The sequence below is a fragment of the Hibiscus syriacus genome, unplaced genomic scaffold, assembly GCF_006381635.1.
Source record: "Hibiscus syriacus cultivar Baekdansim isolate YM2019G1 unplaced genomic scaffold, ASM638163v2 tig00111851_pilon, whole genome shotgun sequence".
NCBI lineage: Eukaryota > Viridiplantae > Streptophyta > Magnoliopsida > Malvales > Malvaceae > Hibiscus > Hibiscus syriacus.
The window spans coordinates 359,459-378,124 of NW_024063203.1; the positions used below are offsets into that span (position 1 = coordinate 359,459).

General features: G+C 36.9%; 2 protein-coding genes across 2 annotated transcripts; both read right to left on the minus strand.

The window, feature by feature from the left end:
* Positions 1 to 2,218: 2,218 nt before the first annotated feature.
* LOC120172441 (60S acidic ribosomal protein P1-like) lies at positions 2,219 to 3,164 on the minus strand. Its single transcript, XM_039179893.1, has 4 exons — positions 3,093 to 3,164; positions 2,914 to 2,993; positions 2,555 to 2,773; positions 2,219 to 2,464 (listed from the first exon to the last, which is right to left on the minus strand). The coding sequence occupies exons 1-4, from the start codon at positions 3,157 to 3,159 to the stop codon at positions 2,411 to 2,413; spliced, it is 420 nt and encodes a 139-aa protein (XP_039035824.1). The 5' UTR covers positions 3,160 to 3,164; the 3' UTR covers positions 2,219 to 2,410.
* Positions 3,165 to 5,889: 2,725 nt separating this feature from the next.
* Positions 5,890 to 6,961, minus strand: LOC120172429 (auxin-responsive protein SAUR32-like). The gene is made up of 2 exons (XM_039179883.1): positions 6,540 to 6,961; positions 5,890 to 6,064 (listed from the first exon to the last, which is right to left on the minus strand). Exons 1-2 carry the CDS (start codon positions 6,775 to 6,777, stop codon positions 6,054 to 6,056), a joined length of 249 nt encoding a protein of 82 aa, XP_039035814.1. The 5' UTR covers positions 6,778 to 6,961; the 3' UTR covers positions 5,890 to 6,053.
* Between the last annotated feature and the right edge of the window lie 11,705 nt (positions 6,962 to 18,666).

Sequence of the window (18,666 nt, forward strand, 5' to 3'; positions counted from 1 at the left end):
GACATAATTACAAGGTTCAACAAAATGATTTAATTTGAAGGAACATTAGAACACATTCACAATAACATTTCCTTTGAGTTAAAAAAGAATAACTGTGCTCGAATAAAAACTTTGCAGGAATAACTTCAATAGACTGATGAACAAAGCACTATCTGCAGACACGTGTACTTACTCATCTAGACAGTTCTGGATTTCATCCACATCAGACGCTAAAGCCTCCCTTTCTCTAGTTAACGGAATCCTCCTATATTCTATATTATAACCCTCATCTTTTAGAGCGGCATATACTTCAGCAGCTGTCTTCACATCATCAGCAAAGATGTTTTCCCAGCATCCTATGACACTGGACTGATTTGTTGATGGACTAAATTCTTCACGATGTAAAAGCATTCGACCACCAGATTGTCTAACCTCGGACAATATATCTTCTTTTAGTCGTGCCTCCATGTGTTTCACCTGCATCATTTTTCACAATTCTTGAAGTTAGCTGAAGTAATGGTGCTAAATAACTTTCCACAAAACGTAAACCAAAAGTTAAGATGGCATACCACTGGCCCAGTAATTCCAACATGCTTTAGGGTATTGACAGGCTTATTTAACTCTCGGTACAAATGGCGTGCCATTAATGTACACGACCGCCTCTTCTCTAAGATCAGTTACCACCACTTTCTTACCATCAACTCCTGCAATGGACTTGGCACCTAGATATGATAGCATCTCTTTGGCACCAGTATTTGTTGGTGTTGCCATGCTATAAACAGGGTATCCATCCACCTGAATATACAGGTTCGAATGATTTAATATAAGGGTTTCCAAATGTTTAATCATTATATATAAATTAGGACCAAGAAGATGCATGCTACACCTATAATTTGGGCTGTAAATGAGACAACAAATCGCGAGTTACTCGAGTTCGATATCACTGTTTATATATCCAAAGATATTAGTTTATCACGAATTAAGTGATATCGATAAAAATTATTATTATATTTTAAAGTTTTGAGTTCGAGGATTATAAAAATAAGAGGTTTGAACGTTTAATATTAAATAGTTGAGAGTTATTTTTAAAAATATATTACTTTATACTTATATCATATAAATAAAAAATAATATATCAGTTTATATTCGCAAACGACAACCAAATCTAGATTGTGGAACACTGCTACTCCCAGCACATGATATAATCTCTCTAATACATTCCCCCCTCATAAAATGACACTATCACACCCGCCAACTTGAGAATCAAATTTTCATTTTTTTTTCTTTTATTTAATGCTGACTACTACCATCCATCAATCAATCAATTTATCCATAGTAAATTGTATGCGTAAAGACGGACGTAAAATTTTATGTTAGAATGAATGAATTTGAAATTTTAAAATTTTAGAGGATAAACTTAAAATTTCAGAAGATAAAATCAAACTTTCAATAGAAAATATATGAAAAAACATAAAATATATTGTAATTTTAAAATTTCGGAAGGCATACCCGCCCCTTGATCTATCCCTTTGTATGGGACATGATTTATTTCAAAAATAAATAGGCAAACGGCACTGTTTAACGTGCATGACATTGTAATCTTCGTTTTCATTTAGTAACCTACAAGTGGACTAAACGGATGCTCGCCTCTGGTCTCTCACCACACATTTCATAAAAAGTTACATAATTTAAGATTTACCGTCGAAAATATTCTGAAAAATTAATATTTTTATTTAAACGTAAAATATTATTATGTCCAACCTAAAAATTTAGGTTGCCGATAAGATTTTTTATTGCAACCGATTCCTATCGTTTTATAACCTTATATTACCAAGTTGTGTTTCAAAATATCCTACTATGCGGTTTCAGGAATAACCTAGAGATGCAATCAAGAAGCACGTGGTTTGGAGTAACTATGCTAAACAAGAAATAATTAGTGATGGATCCCTAGGGCCTAGAGCTCCATAGTGCTGAGATTTTGGCTACATTGCAATCGTTGTTCAAAGGTCATGGCCATATTGTGCAATATGGTTCATGAATATGGATGGAGATGAACTGATGTGGGCAATGGAGCTTGTTGTTGCCATGGTAGCTGTCGACTTTGCATTTGCCATGAAAATTTGCGTCAACGAGCCGTATAATCACCCAGACTATCAAAAGAAGAACAATAGTATCTCCGGATTATATCCGGTACTCACAGCTATGGATCAAAACAACAAACTAAGCACCAAATCATGAATGGCAATGGAAAAGACAGAGATTCAGCACTCATAACCAACGGTAAAACTTGGTCCGAAACTTGTACGCGTAAAAAGGATTCAAATAGACAAAAACTAATACAAATAACAGTAAAACTCAAAACAACTACTACTGTCAAAGCTTAATGCATTAAACGAGTAATGTAACCAAAACAGGAACTGAGAGGTTCTTTCTAATCGAACAAACCGAATCCCAAATCATCATCGCTCTCCTCCTCTGGCTCTTCCTGCAAGATCACCAAAACAGCAACACATATCAGAATAAACGGTGACAAATGAAATGCAAATTCTTATTCATTTGTGATTTATCGTCCAACCTTCTTCTTTTCCTCAGCAGGAGCTGGAGCAGTAGCAGCAGCAGCAGCAGCTGCGGCAACAGGTGCAGCAGCGGCAACCGGAGCGCCGCCGCCACCGGCACCGATATTCGTTATAAGATTCTCGATATCACACTTCTCGAAAAGCTTGGCGAACAAACTCGGCCAGTATGATTCAACCGGAACATTTGCAGCTTCAACTAAAGTTGCAATCTTGTCAGCCTATTAGGGAAAGTTAAAGAAAACTGGCGAAAATCCAACTTCTCACAGCTACGGGAAATTAATCATTTCAATAACAATAATGAAAATCCAAATCATAAATCGTTGAATCATAAAAACATAAGAAAACGCATAGAGGATACAGTAATGGGGATGCCATCGTCATGGAGAATCAAAGCAGCGTAAGAGCAAGCGGCTTCACCAACCGAAGACATCGTTTCAACTGTTAATCAAAATGCAGTCCGTATAAGATATAGCAAAAACATCGGCACCATAAGTGAAAACAAAAACCGTAGGAAATCTCGAAATGTATATTGGTTACCTGAGAGAGAGAATCTGAGCAGCCGCTCCTCGAAGTTCAGGGCAAAGTGTTCTCTAGGGTTTCTCATCAGCGTTGAAAATGGGATTTTAAACAGAGAAAACAAAGCGTAAATTGGGCTGTAGCGATTTCTAAGGTCCATTCAATCAAAGTGAGGCTTCTTTTCTATTTGATATTTGGGCCCAAATAATTTCTTTCTTAATTAAAATTTTTCATTGTAATAAACAAATCAATGGACCTTATCCCATTACAGACATTATGGAATTCATTACCAGACAGTTCTCTCAACTCAACTTGGTTGATTTAACCAAATTAAGCAGACTTAGTAATTAAAATCACGATTATCAGAGATGTTTAAAATTTTGATTAATCGATTAAACTGATTGGATTGAAAAAAATTCGATTAATCGGTCGGTTAATTTTAGATTTGATTGGTTAACAGTTAATGATTTTTTCAAAGTTCAGTTATTGGTTAATTTGATTCGTAATCGGTTAATTAACCAAATTTACCAAAATTTTTAAATATTTAATATATTGTTTCTATATTAATGGCTTTAGGAGTGTTTAAATTTCGGTTTTAATCGAATTAACTGAATTACCTAAAAATATTAAATATATAATATATATTATTTAAAATTTTAGTTAATTTGGTTAATCGATCGAGTAACTATATTTTGTTTATTTAGGTTATTATTTTTGAAAAAATCAATTCGGTAACGGTGAAAACGAAAAAAAAATAGGTTAATGAAACTTTTAAAGTTCTGTCCGGTCGGTTAATAGAACAAACCGATTGAACACCCGTAATGATTGGTATCTCTAGAGGTTACAGGTTCTAGGATGACATATGCAGGAGTATTTGAGTGTTAATTATCGAATGGTTGAGAGTCTTTCGAATAGATACTATCCTATAATCACTTCATATTAATAAAAAAACATGTTAGATATCCCGATTTTCTCCATTCATTTAAATTTTAAGGTCTTAATCAATATTTGATTCGATCTAACGGTGACAACGTTTTTATTGTTTACATATATTAGGTCAAATGTGTGTGCAAATTAAAAATATATATACAGAGAGATATTATAATAATTATCTCTATATATAAAGATTAATAATACCATTATTCTTAGATTGAGTCGATTACTTTCACCATAAATCTAATTTTACTCACATCCTTAAAAATTTTGATATATCTCGAATCTAAATTTTACTCACATCCTTAAAAAATTGATATATCTCGAATCTAAATTTTAGATGAAAAATCTATGACCTTTATAGGATCGATTCGGATTGAATACTCATTGTTATATGTGAAGAAGATACATTCATCTAAGTACTCTACAGGTTTCTCAAAATCCTTAAATTGATATGTTGGAATCACTTAAAATTCAATGTAGAATAAGTCCAAGGCCCCCAAATGTTTATGACCATAGAGGCTTTTTTTTCGGGAGGTTTTGTTGTAAGGCGTCTAAAACAAAACTAGTAAATGACGTGATCGATAAAACAAAGTTATAGATCAAAAGCGTTACTCAAAAATATTATAAGTTGAAATCAAAAAAGTTATCCGTTATAGTAACATAACAGGTTGTACTAAAATGTTATACATGGTAAGAAAATGAGTTATAAATGGTAAATGTTAGGAATGCTATTAACAATTTAGGTTGGGCCTAAAATGTTATCAAAGTTTAAACTGATGGAGCATTGGATTTTCCCATGATAAGAAAATAAGTTAAAAGTTAAAAATGTTATGAATATATATAAAAAATAATGTTAAGCCCAATAATAACATTATTCACTAAGAAACAAGTTGCGATCTATAATGTTAATATTTTTTAATAATAAAATGAGTTGCACCTAAAATATTATCATAATTTAACATGATCGAGCCTTAGATTTTTCCACAATAAAAAATAAGTTAAAAATTGAAAATATTACAAATATATATACGACTCTCAATAATTATTATGATTTATTAAGAAATAGGATGTGATATGTAAGGTTAATATTTCAATTAATAAAATAAGTTGAAACGACAACGAACCCTACCAATACCTCTTGTCTATTCTAATGATGCCACATGCCATCAAGACCCTGAAATAGACACCACAATAAATAATCATATTATTAAAAAAATGATGCAAAACATGTTAAAATCATCATAAATATGATACGAAATATCAATGAATTGGACATTGACATATTATTATAAAGTTTAATATATATATATATATATATTAACATTTTAGTATTTAATTTATTAATAATATATAAAATTATATATCATTTTTAAATATATATATATGTGTAAACATGTGAAAATATTTTGATACAAAAATTATATAAAGTTTGAATTTTATTATCTATTTACTACTTAAATTATAAAACATTAATTCCTAAACTTTAAACCCTTAAATCCCAATTCTTGAGAACTACACTAATCATAACATATGGCATTAACATTCTAGGGAAAAAAAATAATGTTCTTTGTAGGTCTAAAACTCATGACTTAAGAGAATATAACGAAATAACGATAAATAACTTAGCTAACCGAACAGAATAAATGATATTTAATTTATTGATCGACTAATTTGGATCGGGTATTACAGAGACAATATCGACCCCCAATACAGTTTACTCCATTCACAAGTCAGGTTTCGAACTTCTAACTTCAGTTAAGGAATTCAATGTCTCATCCCATTATATAATTGATTGTTGGTTATGTATAGCTTATTCTTACACCTATCACCATTCTATTGATCAATATATTCCTCTTTTAGACCGAAAAGAAAAAGAAAAGAAAGAGAATAAATAAAGGAAAGAGGCATTTACTTTCTTACTTTTCCTTTACGGAATTCCTAACAAAGAACTAAAAGTTAGCCGATATTATTTGTAAGCAACGATTGTCGTCATCATGGCATCGTCCTTTTATCACCATGGATCCATCCCTCTTCAACCAACCACATCTAAGAAGGTTCTACCAACAAGAAATCAAAAGCAAAGGAAAAATGTCAAATTTTGAATTCCATCCCTCTACTTTATGAAAATCAATGAATCGGTCCCTTCACTATGATTTATATGAATCCAACCATCATGCTTTACTATGATTTATAATTATTGACATGAAAATCAGCGAACACCAGCAGTTCAAATTCTTTTGTTTATCAACAAACCGGGACTAGCTTCTTAGTTTTCGTAAAGTACAACGATCGAATTCAAATTCTTCATGGTTTTGGACTTGGGATTGCCTCTTACAAACCATTAATCACTTACTTTTTGTTGTTGTTCATTTGAATATCACACAACAGCAAAAAAAAAGGTTCATCAAACCCTAAAACACCCAACAAGATGGTGATGGTGATGATGGTGATGGTGATGAAGGGAGTTTTCCCTATCAATCAAGCCCCTCACGTTCCTAAACTCTCGTACATTACAAGGGATCGTAATGGTACCCTTCTGATCGAACCCGTACTCTTCCTCCGCCTCTTTCAACAGCTGCATGAACAAGGGATGGTTGAAGTACATGACCGGCACCACGAATCTCTGCTGCTCCTCGCCTTCCGATCCGACGTTGACCGCCAGACACCCTTTCGGCACATCGCTGAACTGCTTCTTCCCATGATGATGATGATGATGAAGGTGAGGTATGTGTAAATGAAAGTTCCTAAAGCTTCTGTCTCCACTCCCCATCTTTATTCCACAAAAAAGAACAAGAAAAAGGAAAAACACTAGAAAAGCAAAGAAACCCTAATTATAAGAGGGAAGAAGAACAAGGCCAAGGGTCGATTAGGTTGAAGAAGATGAGAGACTCGGGGAAGACGATGGTCATGGTCGACAAATAATCCACACCAACATGAAAACTCATATACCAACCAGAAGTTGGAGATGATAAATATATAAAGCTTAAATGGGGGGATATATATGGTGCGGAAAGGACTAGGGTTTTTTGGCCTTTTTCTTTTATAAAGTTGATTCCTTGGCGTCGGATGAAAATGGAATCCGATGATGACGTTGATAAGAAGGATTAGTTTAACGTAGTAAACGGACAAAATGGTAGGAAATATAAAGAGATTTTTGTTAGATGTTGCCATATATGATATGTATTTATGTTAATTATTTTATTTTACGTGATGGGTTTGACTAGTACTTATATTAGAAGGTTTTTAATGAGTAAAAAAGGGATGTATTTATACATATTTACTCAATAATAATCACAAGTAAAATAGTAAATACTTTTTTTATTATAATGGTAAATAATTTGTATGTAAATTTTACTTTGTAAATTTTTCTTTATTTTGACACAGTGTTTGTTGATATAATAGAAAGGGTAAACTACACAAACCGTCATTTAACTTTCTTCTCACTCCTATTTTAGTCATTAAAATTTAGAAAATTGTAATTCAATCATTGAACGTTCAAATTACCATTGTTTTAGTCACTTGACCGTTTATATCTCTAATTGCGTGCTAACTTGTCATTTTTTTATTATTTTTTTAGATTAATCATCGCTTTGACTGTCGTAGTCGACAGTTATTAGACTCAAGAGTTTTATATTGACCTATTTTGATTCCTTAAATCCAAATTTAACATGTGTTTCACCTCAAAACATAGGACCTAAAGTAAACACTAAAATCTAACTCATAATCAAACCCTAAATCTTAAATGCTAATCAAAATATAAAACTCATAACCCATTTTCGGTCATAAACTCGTTTTCACCTTCAACGCTCTAGTGGTCAGATCAAGATATCAAATGGTAAAAAAAAGTCAGTAAGAAGAGTAATATATCTCAAAACCATGATGAATCAAGATATCAAATGGTAAAAAAGTCAGTAAGAAGAGTAATATATCTCAAAACCATGATGATCTAATAGTCTTATATTGAGATTAATGAAAGAGAAAGCTGGAAGTTTAGGATAATTTTTTAGACTTTTGTGGAGTTCCTATTAGAAATTAAATTGAACTATTTGTAAGGGAAGGAAATATTAGTAAAACAATATTATTGTTGGACTGTGGCGATTCAACAAATTGAAGTTTTCAAACATCAATTTTGTGGAGTTTGGGTTGTTTTTTGGTTAAACATACACTAGACTCGTGTTCAAAAGGTGAGATGGGTTTAGTGAGAAATTTTGAGATTCATCGACCTAGTGACACTAATAAGTGGTGGTCATAACGACGATTGACAGAATAGATGAGATTTGAGTTTGGTTCACGTTGAGAGAAATAAAATATACGAAAGAAAGAAACAAGAAAAAGCAAGAAAATAAAAAAATAGATTTTTATAGAGATCCAAAACAAACTTTGTTTATTGTATAAGTTTGATTTGTTTAGGAATCTAAAATAACGTTGTTTTGAGTCTCATTTTAGTTTTATATATGGATAAAAAATGATATCGTTTTGATATAAATTACTATGTTATAACATAATTAATTATTTAATTGTAACAACCCGAATATTTACAAAATAATATTTAATTGAAATTTTAGAGGTTAATTGTGAAAATTGGTAAATTGTTGGTGACTAAATCAAAATTTATGAGAGTTTATAGGCCATTTTAGAAGTGAAGGAAATCCAAGGACCAAGCCTTGAATTTACCCTAAAACTGTCGGCAGCTTTGATTATAAGCGTACATTTGGTTCTGATTTTCAGAACCAAAATGCTCCCAATTTTCCTTTCCCATACGCAGTTTCCAACTCCGATTCCGACGCCGTCCAAATTTCGATCATCGTTTTAAACCCATCGTTGTGTTCATCATCGAGCGAGGAACAAACCCTTCAAATTAATTGAAGCGAAACGCGGCCAAACGTCGGGAATTTCCAGTCAAAGTAGCGACGGTTTTGTTAGCTCTATCGCCGAGGAAATCTTAAATTCACCGCTGATCGTTGCTCCGTTTACGACACCTCCCGCACCATCGTGTTCCTTGTGCCGTTCCGAGTTCACCGGTGTCAACCTTGTCCGCCGTAGACGGCGGCGCGCGTGAGGAGGTGGTGCAGTCAAAGATTCGGCCGATTTGAAATCGAGCTCTCCGCCGTTCAAAAATTTGAACCGATCGTTGTAAGTATCTTGAAATCGCTCAAAATAATTTTTAGAAATTTTTCCGGGATTTTTAGGGCCCCGGAGGACGCCTCACGCGCCGCCGCAGGGCGAGTGGCTGCTGGAAACCGGTTTAACCGGTTTTCAACCGGTTCTGACCGGTTTACCGGTTTCAACCGGTTCGAACCGGTTTGACCGGTCTGAATCGGTTTGACCGGTCTGACCCGACCCGACCGTTGACCCGACCCGAGACCCGACCGTTGACCGTTGACCGTTGACCGTTGACTTTCTTTGACCAAAACTTAAAATGGCTTTGACCGACCCTTAAACGACCGTAAATATTTTCCGAGTATACCTATCCTGATATTTTTCGACGTGCCAAATCCATTTCCGCAGTCCGTTTCACCAAATTCAAACCCGAAGGTCTCCAAATCGATGGTCAAAGTGGTTGACTTTGACTTTGACCAAGAATCTAAATTTTCGGAAAGTCATACTTTATGTTTTTCGACGTCTTGATTCCGATTCCACAATCCGTTTGGCCAAATTCAGACTCGAAATACCCCAAATTGATAGTCAAACTCGGAAAATGCTTAGATACTTAAGAATTTTAGCTTTGAACAATTAAGTAAGATTTGGGGCTGATAAATTATTGTTATTTGAAGGTGCACGAGACTCACCGGATCGTTCGATAGCTCGACCCAGTTCTTCTAGATCAGTTAAACCACGTATACCAGTATTCACTCGTAAGACTCGTAAATTTTATGATTTTAGAGATTTATTTATGTTACCCATTAGTAATATAGTGATATTATAAATTAGGTTCGAAAACTGTAGCAGAGCGTGGTGAAACCAGCAATCAGTAGATCCACGATTTGAACTATTATCGAGGTGTGTTCCCTATTTATTATTGAACTGTTTTATTTGTTTTAATATTTGGTACACTGAATTCTTTGGTTACCGTATTGTTGATACACCGATTTAATGTGATGATTTATGGATTATGACTGTTATCTGATATTTGTTTTGAAATGGTATAGAATTACCATGTTTATGGTTTTATGGAATTTATAACACGGTGCAATTGAATTTTTGGAATATGAATTTATAAAGTACAGCTCTGATCAAGCTGGAAAATTTTACGGACCTAATGTGACTCTTAGGTAGGCTTTGCGGCCCTGAGATCATTCTCGGGTAGGCCCTGCGGCCCTAAGATGTGTTCTTAGGTAGGCCTCACGGCCCCGAAATCTATCTTGGGTAGGCTCTCAGGCCCTAAGATGTTCCCTTAGGGTAACGTTTTTTTAAAGAGATTTACTGCAGTATAATTTTATGAGACTTTTTGGACTATGATATGTTTAGTGTACCTATAGTGATTTTATGGTAATATTGGGACACACTGAGCCTAGCTCACTTTTCGAAAATGTTTTTCCCCTTTCAGATACTGTTGGTTAGATACCCTGGATTGAGCACTTGGAGGATCAACATATCTTTTGAAGTATATCTGATTGTAATGTTTTTACCTTGCAAGTTGACTTTATTTTGTTGTCATGGACCTTATTTTAAAGTATGGGATTTTAATATGATGACATTTTTACTATTACTATTCGATTTATCGTGATTTGATTTTTAAGATATGTTTTAAATTAATTTATTACTTATTGGTATTATATTTACAAGTTAGGTTTTGATAGTATGATTTATTATAATTTCATGTCATTTATAATGTGATTTTTACATTGTTTGAATAACGGTTTCGGAAAAATGTCTTAAAGAATCATAATGTGATCCACTAGACTTAGTCGAAACGCATAGGCCGGGTCTAGGGGGTTACATTTATTGGTATCAGAGCTTTTGGTTTTTAAACCTCGGACTGTGTATGAGTCCAAATTGAAAATACGATTTTGAAATATTTACAAAACGAGTTACTAAGGTCATGTCATAAAGTTATTAAATTTTTAACTGTGTTCGAGACTCCAAGTGCTTATCTAACCCTAAGTTTTATCTTCTGTAGCAAACTTGAGATCCACCAAAAATGAGTGCTAGACGTGGTCGTCGAACTAGCCGTGGACGAGGTCGAGTGGCTAGATTTGCAGATCCGATCAATGAGATACGAGTAGATCCCCCACCTCCGATAGGTGATCCTGCTCCTTCGACCCCAACGAATTTGCCTCCTACCGATGGTATTGGCATGACTACACCGATCATAGGAGCGACCGATATTGAGCCAAAATCTACCGGAGTTGCTTTGGATGAGACTTTTATTAGACAGTTTCTGCAGTTGATACAAGGAGCAGTCAGAGCTGCTGGTGTTGTATCTGAGGTTCCTATTTCGCAAACTCTAATTGCTAATGGGGTCAGGACTTTTGGAGGAAAGCTTGGAGGAATTCCTACTGAAGCAGAAGATTGGCTACAGGATACAGAAAGACGCATGGATCAGTTGGGTTTGGACTCAACTAAGAGATATTTGGGGGCAGTAGCGATGTTAGATGGCAATGCCCACACATGGTGGGAGTCAGTGACCGGTAGTGTTCCTACCGATCGTTTGACATGGGATTTCTTCAAGGAGCGTTTTCGGAGCCGATTCTTGGGTGAGCGCTACTTAGTCCAGAGACGACAGCAGTTTCAGGACTTGGTTCAGGGTGACATGACTGTTTCAGAGTATGAGATAGAGTTCTTGAAATTGTTAAAGTATGGAATCAGTCTGGTGCCTACCGAGAGAGATCGATGTCGTAAATTTTCCTTTGGACTCAGATACGAGCTACGTAGGCAGGTGGTAGCCCTTCAAGATGAGATTTTTGATGTGCTGGTAAGCAGAGCCAAGGATGCTGAGGAGATGGAGGCGTTAGCTTCTAGTAGAGAGCGTGTTGATCAGGATCGATCTAGGAAATCTTTTGGCCCTACTTAATCATCCGCACATTCCGGTAAGAGGACTCGTACTTCAGCCCCTCAGAGGAGCAATACACGCTTCAGGCCTACTGTATCATCACCTTCAGCTGTTAGTAGAGGTGGTTCTTCGGTTCCGGTTCTAGTGCCTCAGTGTGACTTTTGTGGGAAACGGCACACGGGAGAGTGTTACAGGAAGACCGGAGCATGTTTTCATTGTGGATCTAGTGGACATTTTCGGAGGGATTGTCCTCAGCTAGCTTCGTCTGAGCGGATCGCTACCCAGACTCATGTGCGTTCTCAGACTACAGTACATACTCCAATTAGAGATCGTAGCCAAGTAAAGGCTCGTGGTTCAGCGTCCAGGACAGACAGTAGAGCTCGACCTCAGCAAAATAGAGGGCCAACAGTTTCTGAGGCTAGACAGCCAGCCTTGGTTTATGCCACTAGACGTCGGGATGACAGAGATGAGCCTGAGGTTATTGCAGGTACATTTACTATTTATTCTATCCCATACTTTGCATTACTGGACAATGGCTCCACTCACTCCTATGTATCGAGCTCAGTATCTCGAAACCTTTAGATTCCGATAGAGAACACTGAAAATACTGTTACAGTTACGAGTCCAGTAGGACAAGCGGTATTAGTGAATAAAGTATTTCGGCGTTGCCCTCTCGAGGTTCAGGGAGAAATTTTTCTCGCTGATCTTATGGAGCTTCCTCTAGAGGAGTTCGATCTAATTCTTGGAATGGATTGGTTGAATAAACACAAGGTAAAGCTAGATTGCGAATACAAGCGGGCTACTCTGAAGACTTCAGATGGTCGGACTGTTGTGTTAATTGGTGAACGGCGTGGCTATCTCTCCAATATAGTTTCAGCGATGGAAATTGATCGTATGATCCGAAAGGGATATGAGACGTTCATTGCCTGTATTTTGAACACTAAAGGTATATTGTCCACAATCGAGGAGATTCGTACAGTTAGCGAGTTTCCTGATGTTTTTCCTGAGGAGTTGCTTGGGTTACCTCCTGATAGAGAGGTAGAGTTCGAGATTGAGACTTATCTGGGATCTTCACCTATTTCTATGGCACCTTATCGCATGGCTCCAAAGGAACTTAAGGAGTTGAAGGTCCAATTGCAAGAATTATTCGATCGAGGATTTATCCGACATAGTACTTCACCATGGGGAGCTCCAGTTTTGTTCGTGAAAAAGAAGGATGGGTATTTAAGGCTATGCATTGATTATCGGAAGTTGAACAAGATGACGGTCAAGAATAAATACCCACTACCTAGGATTGATGACTTATTTGATCAACTGCGAGGAGCTATTGTATTCTCGAAGATTGATCTTCGTTCGGGGTATTATCAATTGAAAGTTAAAGGATCTGATGTTGCAAAAACGGCCATTCATACTAGATATGGTCATTATGAATTTTTAGTGATGCCTTTTGGTTTGACGAACGCTCCTGCAGCTTTCATGGATTTGATGAATTGGGTGTTCCGACCATATTGGATCAATTTGTGGTGGTCTTCATTGACGATATTCTGATCTATTCTCGTACTGAGGCAGAGCATGACGAGCATTTGAAAATCGTTCTACGGACTTTGAGAGAGCATCGTCTATATGCCAAACTAAGCAAGTGTGAGTTTTGGCTTCAAGAAGTGTCATTTTTGGGGCATATTATTTCTGCACGAGGTGTTCAGGTCGATCCCAGTAAGATAGAGGCTATTATAAATTGGAAACGACCCAAGAACATCTCTGAGATCCGCAGTTTCTTGGGCTTGGCTGGTTATTATCGACGTTTTGTTGAGGCCTTCTCGATCATTGCTTCTCCTTTGACAATGTTGTTAAGGAAGAATGTGCCGTTTGATTGGGGCGAGGCACAACAGGAGAGCTTTGAGAAATTAAAGGTGGTTTTGACTCAAGCACCGGTGTTGATTCAACCACAGTCCGGGAAGGATTTTACAGTGTATAGTGATGCTTCACATTCAGGACTTGGTTGTGTTTTAATGCAGGAAAGTAAGGTAGTGGCTTATGCATCCCGTCAGCTGCGACCGCATGAGTGTAATTATCCTACTCACGATTTGGAGTTAGCAGTAGTGATTTTTGCCTTGAAGATTTGGAGACACTATCTTTATGGAGAAAAGTGTTATATTTTCACGGATCATAAGAGCTTAAAGTATCTCCTGACCCAGAATGAGCTTAATTTGAGACAACGGCGCTGGCTAGAGCTTCTGAAGGATTATGATTGTGTGATTGATTATCACCCTGGTAAAGCTAACATTGTAGCGGATGCTTTGAGTCGAAAGACGATATCGGAGTTGAGATCTTTAATGGCCAGGATGAATTTATATGACGATGGCACTTTATTAGCAGAATTGCAAGTTAAGCCGACCTTGGTTGATGAGATCAAGGCTAAACAACCCCTTGATAGCTCCTTGCTTTCCATCTTTGAGCAGGTAGAGCAGGGGACAAACTCAGATTACGCAATTGATCAGGATGAAGTTTTATGTTTTAAAGGTAGATATTGTGTGCCTGATGATGCTGAGTTGAGGCAAACTATCCTTACTGAGGCTCATAGTAGTCCATATGCTATGCACCCCGGAGGAGATAAGATGTACCGGAATTTGAGAGAGAGGTATCATTGGATTGGGATGAAGAAAGACATATCTAATTTTGTGGCTAGGTGTTTGACTTGTCAGCAAGTTAAGGCAGAACATCAACATCCATCAGGTTTGTTACAGCCTATCAAGATTCCTGAATGGAAATGGGAGCGTATTACTATGGATTTTGTTACCGGTTTACCTATGACTCCTTCGAAAAAAGATTCAGTTTGGGTAATTGTTGACAGACTTACAAAGTCAGCTCACTTCATTCCTGTGCGGGTAAATTATACTTTGGACAAGCTGGCGAGATTGTATATTTCAGAGATTGTCTGATTGCATGGTGTTCCATTGTCTATTATTTCTGATCGAGATCCGAGATTTACTTCAAGATTTTGGAAGGCGCTACATACGGCTTTGGGAACAAGATTGGATTATAGCACATCATTTCATCCACAAACTGATGGTCAATCTGAGAGAGTAATTCAGATTCTGGAGGATATGTTGCGGGGTTGCGTAATCGATTTTCATGGTAGTTGGGAGAACTTTTTGCCGTTGGCTGAATTTGCTTACAATAACAGTTATCAGACCAGTATTCGTATGGCACCCTATGAAGCACTCTATGGGCGTAAATGTCGCACTCCGATCTGTTGGACTGAGTTGCGTGATAGGAAAACGTTGGGACCTGAGTTAGTGCGAGAGACGGAGGACACAGTCAGATTAATCCGTGACCGTCTGAAAGAGGCATTTGATAGGCAGAAATCTTATGCAGATCAAAGAAGGAAGGATATACAGTTTGAAGTGGGAGATCGGGTCTTTTTGAAAGTTTCACCCTGGAAGAAAGTATTGAGATTCGGGCGTAAGGGTAAATTGAGTCCAAGATTTATTGGACCATTTCGTATCTTGAAAAGGGTAGGACCTGTTGCATATCAGCTTGAGTTGCCTTCTGAGCTAAGTCGTATTCATGATGTCTTTCATGTATCAATGTTGAGGAGATACCGTCCAGATCCAAGTCACATTATTCAGGTTGAAGAAGTAGAGTTGAGACCTGATTTGTCATATGAAGAGGAGCCCATTCAGATCTTGGAGAGAGATGAACGAGTTCTTCGGAATAGACGAATTCCAATGGTCAAAGTTCAGTGGAGTAATCGAGGCCCCTCAGAAGCTACTTGGGAGACATTAGAGTCAATGGAGGCTCAGTTTCCTCAACTATTCTCATAAGGTAAATTTCGAGGACGAAATTTCTTGTAGAGGGGGAGAATTGTAACAACCCGAATATTTACAAAATAATATTTAATTGAAATTTTAGAGGTTAATTGTGAAAATTGGTAAATTGTTGGTGACTAAATCAAAATTTATGAGAGTTTATAGGCCATTTTAGAAGTGAAGGAAATCCAAGGACCAAGCCTTGAATTTACCCTAAAACTGTCGGCAACTTTGATTATAAGCGTACATTTGGTTCTGATTTTCAGAACCAAAATGCTCCCAATTTTCCTTTCCCATACGCAGTTTCCAACTCCGATTCCGACGCCGTCCAAATTCCGATCATCGTTTTAAACCCACCGTTGTGTTCATCATCGAGCGAGGAACAAACCCTTCAAATTAATTGAAGCGAAACGCGGCCAAACGTCGGGAATTTCCAGTCAAAGTAGCGACGGTTTTGTTAGCTCTATCGCCGAGGAAATCTTAAATTCACCGCTGATCGTTGCTCCGTTTACGACACCTCCCGCACCATCGTGTTCCTTGTGCCGTTCCGAGTTCACCGGTGTCAACCTTGTCCACCGTAGACGGCGGCGCGTGAGGAGGTGGTGCAGTCAAAGATTCGGCCGATTTGAAATCGAGCTCTCCGCCGTTCAAAAATTTGAACCGATCGTTGTAAGTATCTTGAAATCGCTCAAAATAATTTTTAGAAAATTTTCCGGGATTTTTAGGGCCCCGGAGGACGCCTCACGCGCCACACGCGCCGCCGCAGGGCGAGTGGCTGCTGGAAACCGGTTTAACCGGTTCTGACCGGTTTGACCGGTTTCAACCGATTCGAACCGGTTTGACCGGTCTGAATCGGTTTGACCGGTCTGACCCGACCCGACCGTTGACCCGACCCGACCCGACCGTTGACCCGACCCGACCCGACCGTTGACCGTTGACTTTCTTTGACCAAAACTTAAAATGGCTTTGACCGACCCTTAAACGACCGTAAATCTTTTCCAAGTATACCTATCCTGATAGTTTTCGACGTACCAAATCCATTTCCGCAGTCCGTTTCACCAAATTCAAACCCGAAGGTCTCCAAATCGATGGTCAAAGTGGTTGACTTTGACTTTGACCAAGAATCTAAATTTTCGGAAAGTCATACTTTATGTTTTTAGACGTCCTGATTCCGATTCCACAATCCGTTTGGCCAAATTCAGACTCGAAATACCCCAAATTGATAGTCAAACTCGGAAAATGCTTAGATACTTAAGAATTTTAGCTTTGAACAATTAAGTAAGATTTGGGGCTGATAAATTATTGTTATTTGAAGGTGCACGAGACTCACCGGATCGTTCGATAGCTCGACCCAGTTCTTCTAGATCAGTTAAACCACGTATACCAGTATTCACTCGTAAGACTCGTAAATTTTATGATTTTAGAGATTTATTTATGTTACCCATTAGTAATATAGTGATATTATAAATTAGGTTCGAAAACTGTAGCAGAGCGTGGTGAAACCAGCAATCAGTAGATCCACGATTTGAACTATTATCGAGGTGTTCCCTATTTATTATTGAACTGTTTATTGTTTTAATATGTGGTACACTGAATTCTTTGGTTACCGTATTGTTGATGCACCGATTTAATGTGATGATTTATGGATTATGACTGTTATTGATATTGTTTTGAAATGGTATAGAATTACCATGTTTATGGTTTTGGAATTTATAACACGGTGCAATTGAATTTTTGGAATATGAATTTATAAAGTACAGCTCTGATCAAGCTGGAAAATTTTACGGACCTAATGTGACTCTGGTAGGCTCTGCGGCCCTGAGATCATTCTCGGGTAGGCCCTGCGGCCCTAAGATGTGTTCTTAGGTAGGCCTCACGGCCCGAAATCTATCTTGGGTAGGCTCTCAGGCCCTAAGATGTTCCCTTAGGGTAACGTTTTTTTAAAGAGATTTACTGCAGTATAATTTTATGAGACTTTTTGGACTATGATATGTTTAGTGTACCTATAGTGATTTTATGGTAATATTGGGACACACTGAGCCTAGCTCACTTTTCGAAAATGTTTTTCCCCTTTCAGATACTGTTGGTTAGATACCCTGGATTGAGCACTTGGAGGATCAACATATCTTTTGAAGTATATCTGATTGTAATGTTTTTACCTTGCAAGTTGACTTTATTTTGTTGACATGGACCTTATTTTAAAGTATGGGATTTTAATATGATGACATTTTTACTATACTATTCGGTTTATCGTGATTTGATTTTTAAGAATGTTTTAAATTAATTTATTACTTATTGGTATTATATTTACAAGTTAGGTTTTGATAGTATGATTTATTATAATTTCATGTCATTTATAATGTGATTTTACATTGTTTGAATAACGGTTCCGGAAAAATGTCTTAAAGAATCATAATGTGATCCACTAGACTTAGTCGAAACGCATAGGCCGGGTCTAGGGGGTTACATTAATGATACATAAAATAAAAGTAACTCGAAAGTCGAGTGATTAAACTAAAAAAAATAAATTCCAATAATCAAAATAATAATGGGAAGAATGTCAAGTAATGAAAAAGATTAGGCCTGTAAATGAACTGAACGTTCAGCGAACCGTTCGTGAACCGTGCGGCGGGAAGTTCGTTTATGTGCGTTTATTTATTAAATGAACGAACATGAACAATATTTTGTTCGTTAATTAAATGAACGAACATGAACATAGGTCTCGTTCGTTCATTTACGTTCGTGAACGTTCGATTATGTTCGTTCGGTTATGTTTGTTTATGTTCGTTCGATTATGTTCGTTTATGTTCATTCATTTATGTTTAACTCAATCTTCTTAAATCAATTTTGGTGACCA

What these genes read in the sequence shown, in the direction of transcription:
- LOC120172441 (XM_039179893.1), bottom strand. Translation starts at nt 3,159, where the DNA reads ATGAGAAACCCTAGAGAACACTTTGCCCTGAACTTCGAGGAGCGGCTG. An exon ending in GCTCAGATTCTCTCTCTCAG is followed by an intron (nt 2,994 to 3,092) that starts GTAACCAATATA and finishes TTTGATTAACAG; the next exon opens with TTGAAACGATGTCTTCGGTT. An exon ending in ACGATGGCATCCCCATTACT is followed by an intron (nt 2,774 to 2,913) that starts GTATCCTCTATG and finishes TTTCCCTAATAG; the next exon opens with GCTGACAAGATTGCAACTTT.
- LOC120172429 (XM_039179883.1), bottom strand. Translation starts at nt 6,777, where the DNA reads ATGGGGAGTGGAGACAGAAGCTTTAGGAACTTTCATTTACACATACCT.